This window comes from Suricata suricatta, chromosome X, assembly GCF_006229205.1.
Source record: "Suricata suricatta isolate VVHF042 chromosome X, meerkat_22Aug2017_6uvM2_HiC, whole genome shotgun sequence".
NCBI classification, from domain to species: domain Eukaryota; kingdom Metazoa; phylum Chordata; class Mammalia; order Carnivora; family Herpestidae; genus Suricata; species Suricata suricatta.
The window spans coordinates 26,227,210-26,247,459 of record NC_043717.1 but is presented as its reverse complement, the minus strand read 5'-3'; the positions used below and the strand labels follow the sequence as shown (position 1 = coordinate 26,247,459).

At 36.3% G+C, this 20,250-nt stretch overlaps 1 protein-coding gene across 9 annotated transcripts in view; it reads left to right on the top strand.

The window, feature by feature from the left end:
• Positions 1-20,250, top strand: part of DMD (dystrophin) — a 1,657,593-nt gene that overhangs the window by 434,014 nt on the left and 1,203,329 nt on the right. For all 9 annotated transcript variants that reach the window (XM_029929473.1, XM_029929472.1, XM_029929470.1 and 6 more), the window contains 4 exons: positions 2,934-3,044; positions 3,445-3,618; positions 6,813-6,968; positions 12,087-12,257. In XM_029929473.1, the coding sequence (XP_029785333.1) occupies positions 2,934-3,044; positions 3,445-3,618; positions 6,813-6,968; positions 12,087-12,257 (612 nt within the window). The remainder of the gene's footprint in view (positions 1-2,933; positions 3,045-3,444; positions 3,619-6,812; positions 6,969-12,086; positions 12,258-20,250) is intronic.

The following is a 20,250-nucleotide window of genomic DNA, read 5'->3' as shown; positions in this document are numbered from 1 at the left end:
TAGGAAGTTGTTGGTCAGCACTGCAGCGACCTGTAAGCCCAACTAGACTGGACATGCAAGATGAGTCACTCAGGTCTAGCAGTTGATGCTCATTGTCAGCTGGAATCTCACTTGGGATCATTTATTGAAACACTTGCCCATGTCTTCTTTATGTGGCTTAGGCTGCTCACAGCATGCCACATGGGTTCCAACAGAGAACATCTTAAGAGTGTGTGTTACAGGGGTGCGTGGGTGGCTTGGTTGAGTAAGTGTCTGACTTTCGCTCCCAGCCCAGATCATGATCTCATGCTTCCTGGGATGAAGCCCCAGTGTTGAGCTCTACACTGACAGTATGGAGACTGTTGGAGATATTCTGTGTGTCTCTCTCTCTCTCTCCATGCCCTCTTCCTTTCCCTCTCCCCCTCCCCCCTTCCTCCCTCCCTCCCTCTGCCACTCTCTCACTTGTGTGCTCTCTCACTTTGTCTCTCTCTTTCTCTGTCTCTCTCTGTCTCTCTCTCTCCCTCAAAAATAAATAAATAAATAAATAAATAAACAAACAAACAAACATTAAAAAAATAACAGTTTATGTTCCAAAAAGGTAGCAGTGGAAGCTGCTATCCCACTTAGGAACTTTCCCCATAACTGATAGAACACTATTTCTGCCCTGTTCTCTTGATCAAGGTAGTCAAAGGGCCAGCCCAGATTTAAGGAGGTAAAGAAGCTCTACCTCTAAATGGAGAAATGGTACTTGGAACATGTAGTATGGAAACTCATGTTATCGCCATTTTTAGAAAGTGTCACTTCAACCTGTGATTGAAAGCCATCAATATTCTGTGTTTGTGCCTGTGTGTGTGTGTGTGTGTGTGTGTGTGTGTGTGTGTTTTCTGCTCTTTTTTGCATCTACTTCTTTCTAGTCATCAACCTTTGCTATTCCTCAACTGACACTGTAAACTGGGGACTTCGTAAACACAGACTCCTAGTATATGGTGACAATTCTCAGTACCCACAGAGCTTGTCCAGGCTGTGCCTCGTCAGTTCTGAGGGAGAACCTGATAGACCTGACTGCAAGCATTGTCCACGTTTTAACCATCTGTGACTTGGGGGTGGCTAAGTTTATGGGGGAGAGGCATGGTTGTCATTGATCCACTTTTTTGAGGTGCAGAGAATTTTATACCTGAAAAGTCATGATGATAAACCCCCCAAAACCATTGCTACTGCCAGCAATGCTTTCTAATCATTTCCAGTTCTACTTTAACATCACCTCTCCTAGGACATCTCTTAGCTTCCTTGTTAAGGGTTACTCTATCCTACATACTCCCATTAAATTTTGTAGGTTCTCTAGCATTTATACCTCTGCCAATAGTGTTGTGGTATACTTGTATGGCTCCCTAACCCTGAATTCTATGGTTTCTGGAGAATAGTATATACTGCTTAGTCTTACATAAGGGAGTAATTCAACCAATGAAGCTATTAGATATGTATGTGTGAGTGTATATATATATATATATATATATATATATATATATATAGTAAAAAAAAAGTATGTATTTGCATGAATCTTACATTGTCTTTATAATTGTTAGGATCAATATGTTAAGGAATAATATTAAAGTATATATGTACCTTTATAGCCTTGTATCCTAAGTAACTCCTTCACCACTTAACCCATTTTCTTGGGTTAATTCTCACTACTCATTGCTGGGTTGTAGTTCTCTGTGATAACTAACTTCTGGTCAAACTGTTGTTACTTTCTAGTAATGTGTACTACAATTGACTCCAATTGGTATAATGAGGTTAAACTAATAGGCCTTATGCAAATTGTTTTGCGTGAAAATTTTATGGGCACTGTGGTATAAGTTAATCAGTTTCTTTTCTAATATACTTGTGATAATCTGACAGCAACCAAAATTTAAATTAGAATAATTTGATCACTTGCTGATTTTTGCTGGATCTGGCAGAGACAAATAATGAATTTATTGTTTGAGTCTCTGCACACTGCAGGATTGGACCCACTCCTGTAGCAGGCTCAGAAGCGTACAAGTCAAATATAGACATACATTTGAATAGAACTCAGTCAAAAATGTCTAGGGGCACCTGCGTGGCTCAGTCAGTTAAGCATCCGGCTTTGGCTCAGGTCATGATCTCACGGTTCGTGGGTTCGAGCCCTGCGTCGGGCTCTGTGCTGACAGCTAGCTCAGAGCCTGGAACCTGCTTCAGATTCTGTGTCTCCCTCTCTCTCTGACCCTCCCCTGCACACACTCTCTCTGTCTCTCAAAAATAAATAAGAAACATAAAAACTTTTAAAAAATAAGTACTCAATATAGAAAATACAGCAATTTTTATACTTATTTAAATTTCAGAAATCAGTCTCTTTAGTAAACTTTAAAAAATTTACCAGACAAAATGCAAGGCCAATTAAAGGATTTAACTTCACTTTCCTAAACCCATAATTTCCCTGAAATTTAAGTGAAATGTGGCACAGAATGACTGAATAAAGATCACTATTAAGGTATATTGTCCACATGCAAGTATCTCATTATATTTTATCCCTGTCACATCTTATATACATACATATACATGTATATATGTGTATATGTATGTGTGTGCATAATATCTTGTCTTTGGTCATATTTGAGTGTAAATCCCAAGATAAATGAGTATCCGTCTTACATATTAGATGTAAACAGTTATTTCGCACTGAAAATATCTGAAATTGGTATTCATTATTGCTGACTTCAAGGATAATTTTTTCCTAATAAGCCAAATAGGAGAGAAATAAGTCATTTCATTTTTGATAACGTTTGGTAAGTAAAAAAAAAACTATTGATGTTTTATCGGAGGCTCCATTGTAAGAATGGTTTAAGAGAGTTTCAGAATTTCATCTTCTCTCAAAGTGTGTTGTTGTTTGCAGTAGCTGCAAAGCATGCTGACTAATGATGCTGTCCTCCCAACAGAAAATCCAGTCGGATTTAACAAGTCATGAGATCAGTTTAGAAGAAATGAAGAAGCATTACCAGGGAAAGGACAGTGCCCAAAAGATGCTGTCCCAAATCGATGTGGCCCAGGTATATATTATTGCATAAACTAAGGAACTGGTTTTAGTTGGGTATTAAAACATACTCTGTATTAGACAGTTTGATTATTAGCAAACTTAGGATTGAGGGCATTATTTGAAAACTACATTATGATATATAAATAATACAGATTTAAGGGGTTGTCCATTTTAATGATGAAATTAATAAATTGCCCTTTATTTAGTACCATGTTAAGAGCAACTGCTGAATTCTCCCAATTATATCTGTTCTTTGTGCTGGAAAGGTAGGAAAGAACTGCTTTAGGTTTTTATTTTTGTTTTTTTACTCTTTTTTTATCTTAGAAATAAAGAAAAATCTCTTACCAAAAATAAGACTGTGTGTTGTTTAGAATGTGAAATTATAGGGGTTCTTTCTTACATTGTCTTTACAGAAAAAATTACAAGATGTTTCCTTGAAGTTTCGGTTATTCCAGAAGCCAGCCAATTTTGAGCAGCGTCTCCAGGAAAGTAAGATGATTTTAGACGAAGTGAAGATGCATTTGCCTGCATTGGAAACAAAGAGCGTGGAACAGGAAGTAGTACAGTCACAGTTAAATCATTGTGTGGTATGTATTTCTGGTGACAAATGCGCAGTTCCTCCTGAACTTTCCTTTTAAGAAATATCTGAGGATCCTCCTTTATAGCAGAAAGTTGTGTTCAGATAACTATGATACTTATACGATGTAATTTTAAGAATAACAAATGGTAGCCCATGTGTATTGAGAGACGAGAACATTTACTGAAATAGCCTTTGACTACATCCTCTGTACATGTCTTTTTTGAATCCAGAATTCTTTAAGAACTGTGTAGAATATAAGAGGGAATCCCCTTTATTGATTTTTTAAAGTTTATTTATTTATTTTGAGAGATAGAGAGCAAGCAGGAGAGGGGTATAGAGAGAAGGAAAAAGAGAGAATTCTAAGCAGGCTTCACACTGACAGCATAGAGCCTGATTTGGGGCTTGAACCAACGAACCATGAGATCATGACCTAAGGTGAAACCAAGAGTCGGTTGCTTAAGAGACTGAACTACCCCGGCACCCTTCTTTAATTTTTATAGTACTTTGAATATATCTTTTAAATGCAAATTCTAAAAAGGAATATATTGGTCTGGAAGCAGCAACAACAGCAACCAGTACAATAATAAAAACTGTTCCAGAAATGAATACCAAGTTAGCTAAGTGATCTATACAAGGCCACGGATTAAATGGGAAAATTTAAAGAGAAAGCAGCTAGTGAAGGGAATAAGGAAGATTCCAATCCAGGCACTCTTACTCCAAGTCCTAGTATCTTTCTGTTAAACATCAGTGCTGTGCTGGATATATACTGAAATGCCACCACACCTCAAAGACAGAACAAAGAGGCATGGAAGGCACATGATTACCCTGTGGCATAAATCTTCAGAGGATCTGGGGATTTTGAGCTGTGTCCCTTATTGCCATTATTGGAAATTTGCTGAGACTGATAACTTCTCTGAGAACTTAAGGCTGCATTACAAAGACATTCTAAATTAGAGTAACGTAACTGTTATTATAACTGTGTGTACTTTGGCCAACATTTAGAAATTCACATAAAAGCACTAAATCTTATTAACATTGAAGATAAAAAAGATGATCTCGTTAGTACTTTGTGTTTTTAATATCGTTTCTACATTTACTCCCTAACATCAATTTAAAAGGAATGTTTTAGATGCATTTCAGTCCTATTATTTTGAGTAGGAAGGTATCTTTTAACAAAAATTTTATAATCTGTGTATTACTTTGTGAAAAATCATGAAATATTTTTTAATGCAGTGACATTTCTTCATAATACAGGCTGCTTTTGAGTGGCATTATCATTATAAATGTTCTTACCCCTCGAAAGAAAATTTGAAGATCATAATATGTTATTATTAGCTAATGTTAGATGAGCAACATTAGGGATTTCTAGGATGATATCGCCTCTTAAATTTTGCCAAAATTCTTGAAAGTGGAATGACTCAAGTACAATGTCATCATGATTAAATATATTCCCCAGAGGGAGAGCTGTTCCCTTCCATGAATAGGTGTCTAGTAGGACTTTGTAAACCTTGTCTCTTGGTAAGTCTGAGGTGAAAACAGTGCTCTCTCTGCACCCAGCCGTGACTGCGTGATGCTGGTTGTACCCCCAAAACAGCTGCAAGTAATTGCTCGATTTGTTTCTAGTTCTGGTTTAAAGTTGGGAGCAATGCGGGTAGTCCTTCCATAAGGATTTTTTTTTTACATCTTTCATATTTTTAAAAATTATATAAGATGCATTATTGCATATACTATAATATTCGCCTTTGCCTTCAAGAAATTTTTCTGAATTAACAAAGTCTTCCCAACATGAACACAAATAAATAGAAAGGATATTTCCCTCCCTTAGTGATAAATATTTTGTCTGTATACCGAATGGTATGATTCTAATGGCTAGCAGTATTTTGAACTTTCAACATAAATTTAAATCACTGAGACTTTTTTTTTATGTTTAAAGAGTAAATCATTTGCAAATATCTCTGATTCCAAAATTCACAGGATTGATTCCCTCATTACAGGTCATGATTGAATGTTTCTACATACTGAGATATATTTATCATTTCTAAGATAGAAATAAAATAAATTTAAAAAGTCATCTGGAAAGCTCAGACCCCAAAATTATTAGTAGAAGAATACTAACACAAAGCAGCCATCAATGAAGGGATTAAGATGGAAATAGATTATGTATGTAGCTTTAATTAATATTTGCTTAACTTTTACAGAATGTGTTGTTTTAGGCATTGATTTTAAAGTGAAAAGAGATAGTAAACCAAGTTCTAATTCCAAAGAAAAAGCAACTACCTGCTGGTAACTTTATTTCTTAGTACCAATAAAACATTAGTTGTTCACACTTAACACTGAACAAATTAAAGCAACAGTGCATCATGTAAACTATTATATATGCATGTCAACACATATACTTGTACATATATAATATGTATAATAGTTTACGTGATACACATATCTTTCCAGGAAAATAGCTACAACGTGAAGTTATGACACTTGTTTCATGAGTCTTAAAGCAGTGTACGTTCGTGAAGTAATACATGTGGTCTTTAGAATTGGGATATACGTGTGAGGTTTTAAATCATATTTCTGTATCTGTTTTAATTGATCAGCCCCATTAAGAAAATATATTTATATAATATAATTAGCATACTTAAAATTGCCTACTTTCCTCATATATGATTTAATTAATAGATGTGGACATCATGATCTGGAAATTTAGGTGTTTCATGCCCACTGAAATGTGTGAGAACAGCAGTGAGTGTGTCTTGGCCACTGCTGATTCTCTTGTGAGTCCGATGCTGTCTGGTGGAGTGGGCTCTCAATAAATACCTGGTGAAAGAGTCAATGGATTTTTCCAAATTCCCAACTAGTATTTTATAACTAGGACACTTAAAATAGAAACTATTTAACTTGTAGAAATAATTTTGACTCACTTGGGTTGTAAAAGTAAATATATGCATGAGGTACACTTACTTTAGTAACAATCACTACAGACTCTGCATGTGTGTATGTGTATATATAATTGCAAATGGAAACACTAAATCAACAGAAAATGCAAAAGCTGCCTACTGATCACATCTACGAAATGCTCCTACTTTAAAGCTATAAACATGGAATGAAAACACAGGTGATCTCTATATCTTTTTTATTAATGACGATAGTATCAGTTTGACACTATTGCTTATTATTGTGTTTTGTTTTCTTGTTTTAACTTAGAACTTGTATAAAAGTCTGAGTGAAGTGAAGTCTGAAGTGGAAATGGTGATAAAAACTGGACGTCAGATTGTACAGAAGAAGCAGACGGAAAACCCTAAAGAACTTGATGAAAGAGTTACTGCGTTGAAATTGCATTATAATGAGCTGGGAGCAAAGGTAGGTGCGCACTGGAACCACAAACACTGGCTATTTACCCCTTTCTTTGTAAATGTAAAGCAGGAGGCAGTAATGATGCACAATTAATGTCTTAATCATTTTCTCTCACTAGATAGATACATGCATATATTTATGCATAGAGATAGAGATAGATCTATTCCCACATGTAGTTCTTGTTAAGAAATGATAATCCATAAGTATCTTCTTTCCAGTCTGCATTAAAAAATATGTACAGCTCAAGGAGATATTTATTGGCCCATCCTATGATTTAAAAGGGTTTCTTTGTTCTAAACTTGCCTTCTTTTCGTTGTATAAATGTATCTGTGATGACTTAAAGGCTGGAGCCTTTTATAAACTAATTTACTTACGTATATTTAGATACAATGGAGTTGACACATTCCACATAGACCACATTAGGCGTAATAGACTTGTCACATTCCATAGAAATTATTTCCGTATGTGGCAAGTCTTGAATAATCCACCACATTTGGCTAATAAGGTAGCGTGGATATCCAGTTAAGTCCTGTTGCTCTATGATTATTTTTGTATTTTTATCCTGATAGTGTTCAATGACCAATCCATGTCACTGTTAATTAAAGATGTTTAGATCTCTCTATCCCCTTTCCCAAACTATGGAATGACTAGGATAGTTTCCCATTTCCCTCAAATCAAATATTCTCTGTATATTCTCTGAAGATTTAGAACTTTTACGGCTCAAAATAATGCTAGTAATCATAAAAAGTAGTCATAAAGGCATCACTTGTCAACTTCAAGGACTGACCTAGCCTTTCTCATGCTATTATTTTGTAAAATAATGCACTCTAAACTTTGTAAAATATTTTTTGGTGCTCAACTAGGGTTTAAGTATTGACATAGTAATAAAATAATTTCTGTCCTTAAAAAATTGTGACAGCTTAATATATTATGTGGTATCTTAGAGAACAAGAATATTTTATTAACATCATGTTTGTTTGCTTCAACTTATGCAGGTAAAGTGATGTATTTTTGGCATTTAGAGCCATTTACAAATAAGTGCAAGTTTAAGTACTTAAGCAATGAGGAGCATTTGCATATGTTTTCATTTTCATGATGCTTGTGTGATAAAACATATAGAATAAATTAAGGGTCAAAGCAGAAAAAAATAAAAAGGCATACGTTTTAATTTCCTTCTGAATAAAAGATATTAACCGGGATTAGTGGGGAGGATAGTGTATGTTTTTAAGGCTCACGTTCTCACTTTATTAAATATGACAACATCAGTGAGAAAAGGGTCACTTCATCTTAGACACAGATACGAATGGGTGTCCATATTTGTGAAGTCGCCATGCAGACACAGATTTCTAATGTTTCACCCTGTAAGTAGTTGGAGGGTTATATCTTAAAACTCCTAATTGCAAATTACTTTTTACCAAGAGAAAGTGAATTTTAGGTGGGAATGGAAATCTGGAAATAACTAAATAACTTTTCATATTAGTTGATAGTCTTTCTTTTTAGATTTTCAAAACTTTCTAACTTACATGTCACATGTTTGAAAGAGAGCTCACTGTCATGTTATGGCAAAGTGTTTTCCTTCTTATTTGATCCAGAAGTGGCGAACACTGATATATAATAAATAGGAAAACGTGATAAACTTCAAATAAAACACAATTCACGGCTTGTATAAGCCCACCAAACTGCCTCTGGATTAAAAGACCCTAGTATCCTCCTAGAGAAATTTTTAAAAAATGTTTTAATGTTTATTTATTTCTGAGAGAGAGAGGAGGAGAGAGAGAGAGGTGGGCAGAGAGAGAGGAAGATGCAGAATCCGAAGCCGACTCTAGGCTCCGAGCTGTCGGTACGGAGCCAGACAATGGACATGAACTCATGAACAACAAGACCATGCCCTGAGCTGCAGTCGGAGGCTTCAGGGACTGAGCCACCCGGGTGCCCCTGTTTTTCTGGAGAAGTTTATCCTTCTGTTAAAGATATCCGCAGAGGGGAAGGCACTCTCTGCAGGCGGTATCTCATCTAGGGTTTATACATTTTTCCAGAAGCCAATTGTTCCATATTTAGCATCAGTTGAATAACCTCTAATATTTATCATAAAGCTACAAGTTGTTGATTTCTGGAAAGCTATTTGCTTTACTCAAGAGTCTCCAATTTGACCTATGTGACTTTGCAGTAAAATAATCTGTTAATAGGTATTTTTATTAAGAAAAAGTATATCTTGTGAAAAGGTCGTTCCTTTGAGGTTTCACATATAAATGTTTGCTGGGCCTTTTCTCCCCGTCTGTCCCCCAAGAATTTCCACAAAATCTTTGCCTTTGCAAGAGCGAATTTTACATAAAATAGTCCCTGAATGTAAAACAATAAAAATGACATGACAAGACTATTAGTGACCCGAGTTACTTATTATTAAGCAAATGACTCTCACGAAGGTGTCATTTCAGGGTAAAGTCCTTTCTATCCCTGAAAATATATATTTGAAAGTTTATGTTTATTTTAACCATTTGGCACAGTGCTGTCATTAAAGCAAAATGAAATACTAAGAATTCATACTTTAATAGCATGACAGAATACAGTAAAATAAAGCAGGGCAAAAATTTACTTTTCAGATAAAGATTGAAAAATATTAACGATAAAAGGAATGTATATATAAACATTATGTTACAAAAATATGGTAAGTCATGTATTCCTTCTCTTAGAAAAAAAGGTCTTCATTTAAATCTTTGAAGCACCTTCAGCAACAGTGGTTCTATTTGATAAAATCAAACAAAACAAAGGCTATTTTAGTAGATTATTATTTTTGTGTACAAAAAAACCCTTCTATTTTAATCATCTGCAGAATTTATATAGTTGTACTTGCTTCAATTCAATGTATGGTACATTTTTGTTAGTCAGCTCAGACTGCTGTAACAAATACCATAGATCAGGTGGCTTAGACAGCACACATTTATTTCCCAGAGTTGCGGAGCCTGGGGAGTTCAAGATCAAGGTGCCAGCCCTCTTCCTGGCTTGCATAAGCCACATTCTCATTGTGACCTCTCAAGATGGAGAGCGGGGCGGAGAGAGAGGAGGATGGGAGAAAGTAGGGAGCGGGAGGAGAGAGAGATCTTTCTTTTCTAATAAGGCCACAGTCATATCAGATTAGGGTCTTACCATTATGATTTCATTTAACCTTAATTACTTCCTAAAGATCCTGTATCCAAATTCAGGTACAGTGGGGTTTTGGGGTTCACTGTATTAATCTGGGGGGTGGGGTGGATGCAATTCAGTCCACAGCACTTTTCTATTGTCACCAACTTAGCTTCATTGTTCAATAAATAAAAATTGAGAAGTTTCTTGTGTGGCTTCTCTACGCTTTGAGTTTTATGGAAATATACATAATAGAAATATTCCTATTAACCTCAAATACTCATGCTCACAGCGTCAGTGCTCTGATCAGCCTCACTGACGTTTATCCAGGAAATGTCTGCAGGTGGCACTCTTTGAAACGTATCCCTTTTCCACACACGTACACACAAAAGTGTAAAACTCAATTTTCCTTAAGATGGCAGTGTCTCCTGTTTTATTAAAACCTATTTAGCTGGATATAAACAAAATAGAATAAATAAAAATCAATAATGCATTAGCTCTGGGAAGATAGAATTTCTTTGAAATATTGAATCTAGAATTCCTTTTCTACCACTAGTGCATAGGAAAAAATAACTACGCACAGAAACACACTATGAGGCCTATTTTTTTTCTCCCACACACAAATAAAATCCTCGAAGTTGAAAGGGCAGACGCTTTTACTTTCCTGAGGGGGGAATCTGTAAAAAGAAAAAAATTGAGTTTTCAGCCTCAGCAGCTAAACATTTTTCTTTTAATGTACATACACCTCTGCTAAGGAAACTAAAACATTTTGTTGAGTGTTTCGAATTCATATCAAAGTTTCATTGTGTTTGTTTTGATTGTAGCATTTTAAATTCATTAAAGATATCCTTACTGTGGCACTTTTCATACTTAGGGTGGGATTATTATATATTCATATGTGTTGATGTGTCCATATGTATATGTGTTTGTGTATAGATAGGTGGATTGATCAATAGACCCAGAAGAGATTCTGGGATTTTTGTTCAACCAGCCAACCCTAAACACTTACAAATTGTAGGCACATCTGGAAAGGTGGTGGAATAGTATAAATTTATTCATTCTCCGTGAGAATGTGGAAGAATTTGATTGGAGGGGGGTTAGTTCTAAACCCTGAAAACTGGGACACAAAATGAGGTCATGATTTTCCCTATTAATAAGGGTAAAACTGAGCGCCTGGGTGGCTCAGTCAGTTAAGTGTCCGCTTTTGGCTCAGGTCATAATCTCATGGTTCGTGGGTTCAAGCCCCGCATCGGGCTCTATGCTGACAGCTAGCTCAGAGCCTGGAGCCTGCTTCAGACTCTGTATCTCCCTCTCTCTCTGACCCTCCCGTGCTCACGCTGTCTCTATCTCTCAAAAATAAATAAAAAAACATAAAAAAAGATTTTAAAAAATACGGGTAAAACTTTTGTTTTGGAATGACAGTTTCACCCCCATTAGATGGCAAAATATGTTTAAGGGGGAAGTGACTTACTCTGTGTGTTGTTTTTCTGCAAAAAGCAAGATACTTTAGAGATACAGCAACAAGAAAATTGACCATCTTAAGCATTATAGAAATAATTTTGCTGCTTGAGAGAAGCCATATTCTTTCTTTCTCCATTTTGATTGCTTACCAGCAAGAGCAAACCTCGTTTGTCCACCGAGGATTCTATACTTTGCCTCTCCATCTGGCAGGTGATTGAAGATTTTCTAAAAGCAATGTGTTATATCTTCACTTTGAATTACATCATTCAATATATTTAAGAAATTTGGCCATAAATTATTTGTATTGAAGAAAATGATTATAGATGTTTTTTTTTCCCTACCGGATATGGGATAACAGTCTTTTGGAGAAAGGATCGCATCTTCCCCAGACTATGTTTATTCACCATTAATAGTGAGAATATCTGTTTTTCTAAAATGTTATTTGTAAAAACTGAGGAAAAGGATAGTTTTAAATGACAAAAATATTAAAGTTCCTATTACACGAGTTTAAACCAGGGTACATTTTATTATCATTCTTTTCAGGTGACAGAAAAAAAGCAACAGTTGGAAAAATGCTTTAAATTGTGCCGGAAGATGCGAAAGGAAATGAATGCCCTGACGGAATGGCTGGCGGCTACAGATATGGAATTGACGAAGAGATCAGCAGTTGAGGGAGTGCCTAGTGATTTGGATTCAGAAGTTGCCTGGGGAAAGGTAAAGCCTGTATCATTGAAGGTTATTTTTAACACCCAAAGAAACACGCAGCAATGTGAATTTGCAAGAGACTATTAATGCGCAACAATAGTTGAATTACAAATATTATCTTGCTTCACTTTTCCTTTCCTCAAAATTTCATCCACAGTTTCATTCTTCTTTTCTGAATCATGATAAAAACCGGTGGGCAGCTTTAGCAAGAATCTTCCCAGAGCTGGTTTAGAATTAGGGGGGGTTCTGAATAAGTCCTGAAAAATACATGCATCGTTCGCCGGAAAGTGAATCCGAAGATGAAATTGTGCGTTCCGTTGCTCGCCTGAGACTGCTTAGGGGATCTCCACAGCCACCATGCAAGCAAGGACGTGCGGACTGCAGACAGTTGGGCTGGGCAGAACAGGCTGGATCCGCAGACTGCTGATGTCACAATTAAAAACAGAGTCACAAGGCGTCGTGTAGCTGCCATCATTTCCATCACCCAAGGGGTTTCCTTTAATCTTCAGCTGGTGTATACTTGCCGTTTCTCTTGACAGCCAGTCGGACATTATTGCTCCCTAAAGTTTCAGGTCAAGGTACTCATAGCTTTTTTTTTTCTTCAGTTGATTCATGACTAGATTAATAGAAAAGGTGTTGGTAGTAAAGAAGCAGTCAATATTAATAATGTATTTTCATCTTAAACTCTGCTGAACCATTAGGCGTTCAGGAAAAAAAAAATCACAGCACACTCTACCCCCTTGATTTTTTTTAAATTAACAAACCCTTGATGGATCAATGAGATGTTTCAGAAATCCATGCTTTATTTTTCACTCAACAGGCTATTTAGATTACCCAAAGTGGGGAAATTTTAATCGCATTAAGGAAAAACGTAGTCATACAATAAGACCAAAACTAAAAACTGATTTTCTTTTATGGAAATTCAGAGAGCAAGGATATGTAAAATGCTGTTACGTACATAGTTTTCAAGTAAAGAGTAGGGAATGCTTTCTTTCTCTTCCCTCTCAGAATATTTATTAGTAGAGATATTGAGTTGCATTTATTAGGTCGGGATCGTATATGTTGTGAGATGGTGATTGCAGCCGGTTCACAGGGTACAGGCTAAAAATTACAATGGCCTTATTATTTTTTCCTTATTACCCACACAAGTGTTATATTTGAGCCAATGGCGACCATGTACTTAGATGAAGGCCGGTCAGCTCTAAGAAATAAGTGGCATGGCTCCAAGAAGATACAGGTTTATTTCTATCTCATGTAAGGTAGACAGTTCTGGATGTGGGAAGTAGTTTTCTTTGAGGAAATTCTCCTATGACGTAGGTCGCTTCCATTTTACTGTTCTGCAGTCCTCTGGGTATTTGTATTCTCGTGGTAAAACTTGCTCACCACCACACTTCCCTCCCAGCTCATGAAAGGAACGGAAAAAAGGAAGTGGAGGGCAGCCAGCTCTCTCTTTAAGCTGTTGGATAAAAGGTCCACCCATTATTTTGCCCATATTTGTATTTGCCAGATGTTAGTCACCTGATCATATTTAGCTTCCAGGCAGGATGGCAAAAGATGGTTCCTAACTGGGCGGCTAATGTGTCCTGCAGAAATGATAAGTAGATTTCGTTTGTGAAGGAGAGAATACGTTCTGGGGGCCACATTGCACCTTTGGCTCCAGCAGTATCACGCCTGAATTTTTTATCCTAAGGTAAACACAGAGGAAGACGTGCATCATTTGTTTCTCTTCACAAAAACCAATGCCCTGTTGACGACGGGTTCTATCATAAGTACTCATGCACAAACAGAAAGGCCCAGAAAATGCTTATGATCTATTAGAGTGTTAAATACAGTAAAACATGCAAGGGGCAAGTGGTAGCACATGTAGAAGACTCATGAAAATAATCTAGGCTTTATTCTCAGTCACCCTCCCCTTAAAACTATGGACAGTATCTTCAAGTGTTCAGATCCAATGTAATGGGTATATTCGTTTGCTAAGTCTTCTCTAAGAAAGTACCACACATGGGTGGCCTAAACAGCAGAAGTTTCTTTTGTCACTCTTCTGGAGTCTGGAAGTTTGAAGTCAAGGTGTTGGCAGGGTTTTGGTTCGTTCTGAGGCCTCTCTCCTTGGCTCATTAAATAGCTATTTTCTCACGTTTTCATATGATCTTCCCGTTGTACATGCCTGAGTCCAAATTTCTCTTCTTATAAGCACAGCAGCCATATTGGATTAGGACCCCCCCTAATGACATTATTTTACTTAACTGCCTCTTTACACTTTCTCTCTCCCAATTTGGTCACATTCTAAAGTCCTGGGGTTAGGACTTTATTATATGAATGTCCAGAGGACACATTTCAGCTCCAAACAGTGGGGTAGCTTTATAAATATAATTTGGAATGCTACTATAATGGTACACAAAGGAATAGAGTTAGAATGAAGGGGATTTAAAAAATTCTGACTACAATTTACAAGTGAGTGAGGTGCAAATATAATAGTATGCCACACAAGAAATCTAAATTCCATCGTCCTTGTAAGATCATTGAATAAGTCACCTAAGGAGATGTTTGCATGAGCTTCGCCATAAAATCATTAAAAAAACATACTATTATATAATTAACATGGCAAGAGTTTCTAGATTATCCTTGTCATATTAGAAGGCTTGGGGGGTCTGGATACGTGTCAAGTTATTGAGTCCATCTGAAATTACTTTCCACGAAACCAAGGAGCAATACTAATTTGAGATACAATAGGAAAAAAGTATAGAAAACTGGCATTTCTTTTCTTTTGTAGAAATTTTTCACTCTCTCTGGATATGCTAATGCTAATGATATGCTCTAAGACCCCTCTGTGGTCAAGTGAAAGTATACATATTTGCATCCAAATTACATACTTTGTTTAATAAATTCATCTGGAAGATGCCTAAAGCTTTTTCAAAAATCACAACCATGTAATAAACGCATGTGACCTGCATATCTAAAGCAGTCACACTTATGATAATTTGTAGATCTCAAACAGGAAACCCCATGATTCCCTAGTACATTCTTATTTCCCGTGCTATCCTGGGAGATGGAGAACTTGACTCCAACTGTTAGTCTTGTCTGCAATTTCAAAGGATAAATGTCTGTTTTTTTTTTGGAAAATAAATTGAGTATTCATTTGAATGCAATACCTTGAATGTATTTGCCAATCATTCCAAGTATTTTTGACTGGGAGAAAATTTGAATATGTAGAGTCAGTTTACTTTTAAACTGTTTCATTTATTTCTACTGAATTTCTTTCAGTTCTGTTGATCTAAGAACATTGTATTTATTAATATATAAAAATATTTGAAAGCCTATATAAAATATTCTTATACATTAAATTTAGTTACAAATGAGGCATTTATTTGACCTTTAGTTTATTCAAGCAGGGCATACTTTCAAATATATTGACTACAGTTAAATCTTTTTTTTTTAATTTTTAATGTTTTATTTATTTTGAGACAGAGAGAGACAGCATGAGCAGGGAGGGGCAGAGAGAGAGACACACAGAATTGCAAGAAGGCTCCAGACTCTGAGCTGTCAGCACAGAGCCTGACGCAGGGCTCGAACCCATGAATGTGAGATCTGACCTGAGCCAAAGTTGGAGGTGTAACCGACTGAGCCACCCAGGCGCCCTGAGTTAAATCTTTTAAGTGTTATTTCTACTCTATTTTAATTATGATTATTTATTATATACCTAGTTCCAGAAAAAAATAGAATATCTTAAAGAGATACATATGATTCATCTGGTCAAGCACAAACAAATTAGAAAGCTAAAGAAAGTGAAAATGACAGTAGGAAAATGATGGAAACTGTGTAATAGGCAGGGGAGAGTAAAGCCTCAAAATTTGGTACCAAGGTTCTCACTGGGTAAAATAAAATGTAAACATACTTTTTAATGTGCTAAGAAGACTTGACATGAGGTCTAGCCACTTAACATTTTTTAAGTGTATGATTCTCTGTTTGTTAGCTGTAGGCAAAATGTTGTACAAAACATCTCTAGAGTTTGTTTATCCATCTAGTATAACTGAAATGGGAGTAAACATTTATGAGGTTCAAAAGTGTTCAAATTATTAAAACTACCATTAAAATATTTTAATGAACTAGTGAGAGCTTTTTTCTAAAATTTAGATATGGAAGAAAAATTAGAGGGAGTCATGAATGAGATAGCACCTTTATTAATATTCTTATAATGAACATAAAAAGGTTTATGCAGCCATTTTTGTATCAGCATGCTTCAATGCAGAAACAATGCCATGAGCCTGATTCCAGACTTTCTGTCTCTTACTCCTCAATAAGTATCAGGAGTTTGGCACTGCAGGATCCTTTTGATGGGCCAGTGATATTGTAAAAGTGAACATTGCAAAATACAGTCTCTCATTTAGGTTTCACTCCGGCTCATAATCCTATCGTCACATGTGCAAAGCCATAGATGTTAGGACTCATAGCTCTTCTAAAAGATAGTGAGTGCTCTAGGACACATTTCCACATCTTTAAAAGATGCACGTACTTGGGGAAAGACTGCATACCTGAGCATCTCTGAGGTATCCCAGATGAGATTTGCAGGAGTCTCAAGGAGAGAAAGGAGGAGAGAACCTGGCGGAGCCGGAGCCGTTAGGATGGGTGGCAGGGCTAATTAGTTGGAGGCACCACTCAGCACAACCAACAGTGCTGTTAGCTCCGCCCTGTGACCGCACTTCCAGATTGCAAGCAGAGGGGAAAACGTGAATACACTGAAAATGTACTCCAGAGTTGCAAAAGGTAAAAAGAAAACATTTTACATTCAAATAACAGGAAGCAGACATTTTAGAATAATACTAGAAATGAGATAAAAGTTTAATAATAGAATGAAAAATTACACTGTTAATGCTAATTTGAACTTTCTAAAGCTCAGGGAGCCCTTTCCCTGTATTTTTAAATTCAAATTATCTGCCACCAGTAGAGTGGTGATAAAGAGAGAGAAATTAATATTAAAATTTTGAAAGAGGTGATCATTCCATGGTCTGGACAACAGAAATGCCTTGAGGGAATGGTATCTGTAATGTTGGTGATCAGACCTATTCCCCCCATTCAGACTTAGTGGGATTTTTAAAAAAATTTTTTGATGTTTATTTATTTTTGAGAAAGGGAGAGAGAGAAAAGAGAGACAGAGACAGAGTGCAAGCAGGGGAGAACAGTAAAAGAAGGAGACACGGAATCCGAAGCAGGAAGCAGGCTCCAGGCTCTGAGCTGTCAGCCCAGAGCCTATTGTGGGGCTGGAACTCACAAGCCATGAGGTCTTAATGTGAGACGAAGTCAGATGCTTATTGGATGAGCTTCCCAGGCGCCCTGCCCCTTTACACCTTTCAAATCTCTGTTGAGAGATTTTTCCAGGTTGAGATCAGAACCACTGATGTCTGTAGAGTAGAAACAGAAACACTGGAAGGAAATGGGAGGCAAACTAGAAGTGACCACCTGCAGCCGGGGAGTTTGAGTACTAGCACGACACAGGATCCCTGAGCTGTCAGGACAGCTTCTGCCTTCTCGGACTGCTGCGTGGACATTAGCAGTTCCACTTGCCATGGAAACAGGGGGAAATGGCGTTTAGTTCACTGGTGTTTCCCATTCACATAACATAATATATGACACAGGACAGGCTCAGTCAATATCTGTTCAATAAAATCAATGGCAATTTAAGAGCTGAAAATTAAATCATAATGACAAAGGACTTTGAGAGAAGAGAAAAATGCTGATGTGCTTTTAACATTGTAGCAAGTTTTTTAGAATAAATGGAAACATGAACATCATCTGATCAAATGCCCCCATGTTAATAGATGGGAAAATAGAAATACTGGCACATAGCAAATCTCCAGCTAAAGTCCAATATTGTCTCTGATTTCAGTGGCTTTTTCCATGGTAATTATTTTTAATTAAAATTTATTTATTTTTGAGAGACAGAGAGAGACAGAACATGAGAGGAGGAGGGGCAGAGAGAGATGGAGACAGAGAATCTGAACCAGGCTCCAGGCTCCGAGTTGTCAGTATGAGCCTGACGTGGGGCTCAAACCCATGAACCTAAGCCAAAGTGGGATGCTGAAGTAACTGAGCCACCCAGGTGCCCCCTCAATAATTATTGTTAGAGTCGTATTTTCTTGTAACTTTAAGGTAATCTAACCAAAGTGACACAGAAAGGTATTTGTCATTAACACTAAGAGTAACATACACAATGGGTAAGTGCAGATTAAACAAGACTACATGAAAATAATTAAGTGAAAATTCTGTGTGCATTTGTGTCCTATTACAGTCCGTACTCTCTTCCCACTGGTGTGATTTTAGATTTGAAATATCATGTTAATGTCTTAAAATCAGTTTGATTAGTTAGATATAGGCAAATCAATTCTCAATATCCCATATGGCTATAATTATTTAACATATGAATTGAGCACAAAAATATAACTGCAGAAAGCAGATAGTTATGTGATTAAATAGAAGTTTATATCTCCGATGATATCATTATGTTTGGAAAATATAAACTTGAGCAAAATTTAATCTATATGATTTTCTGATTTAACCACTAACAGATTTCATGTATTCCTAATTTAGTTTCAGTAGTCAAAAATTCAAAGCCACTTAAATAATTCAGCTACATTAGAGCCCTTTTAATATTCACAGTGCTATGTAAAAATTAAAATGATCAAATATAATAATTTTGGTTCTATAATACTTTAGATCTATCTGCTTTTAGGATAGCTCATATCTACCGACTTTCATCACTTGACTATTAGGTTTTACTTAAAGTAGTGTTGGAATACCAAGAGTTGCTTAAAAGAATCACACATACACACAAATATTGAAATCAATTCAAAAATAATTGAGTCTAAATAGCCACTTATGTACCAAATCAATGTGATTTTCACATTGATTTCAAAGACACATTATGATATTCAGCCTTTGGCTATACCCTGAAATCACTTGGGAAAGTTTAAAAGACTATCAGTGCCTGGAACCCACCCCTAGAGATTATGGTTTAATTGATCTGAATGTGGCCAGTGTCTCTAGTAATTCAGCCAAGTTTGAGAACCCCTAGATAATGCCATATAAGTAGTCTTAATGAGATCTACATTCAGTTCAGTCAACCATGCCCTGTACTTTTTTTTTTTTTAAACAATCACCCTTGGTAGTTTAAAGAGATCTGGCCTCTGGTCCTAGATTATCTGGGTAATTGCCTCAACTCATCACTCCTCTTAGCTATAAAAGCATGAGAACTATTACTTATTTCTAAAGTCTGTTACACTATCATTCCCATGAAAAATTACATATCTTTTTTAAAGCAAGCATAGTAATTTATCTGTGAAGTGAAATAACACTAGCAGACCATTAACTTGGTACAATGAATGCATCACGCAGCTGTTACTTAGAAAATAGAACATCTGTTAAATGCCGTTGGAGTCACTCTTCACTGTCATTATAGCTACAGCTGTAATTTCTGTTCTGCACATTTTGCTTTCATGAAGTTATTCTTTAATAGACAATACATTATTAATAAAAAGTCAATATACATTGCCATAAAATCCACTATTTAATGTTTTATGTTCTTTTTGAATTTATCATTATAGTATTCCATCACATTAGCCTAATAATAAAATATGTCCTAAACCTCTACACATAGCAGAGTAATGTAGGGACCTGAGAAGACAATTAATAATGTATTTTATCACATTGAAGATATTAGATTGTATGATGCACCATTGATTTAATAACAGCTGATGCGGCCAAAAAGAAACACCAGCACCTTAAATATAAGTACAAATTCTAAGTGTCATGTCAATTTTAGAAATCTTAATATGTGACAAAAGGCAGGTGAAAGAACTCTTTCCCATTCCCCATGACCAGAAATGGTATAATACTTATGTAGACTGACTAAACGCAGAACCCATTTCAGGAGGGGAACCTTTTAAAATACTGTTTTGGGTGTTTTAGTTAACCCTTAATCCATATTAGAGGGAACTTGCGTAACGGATTA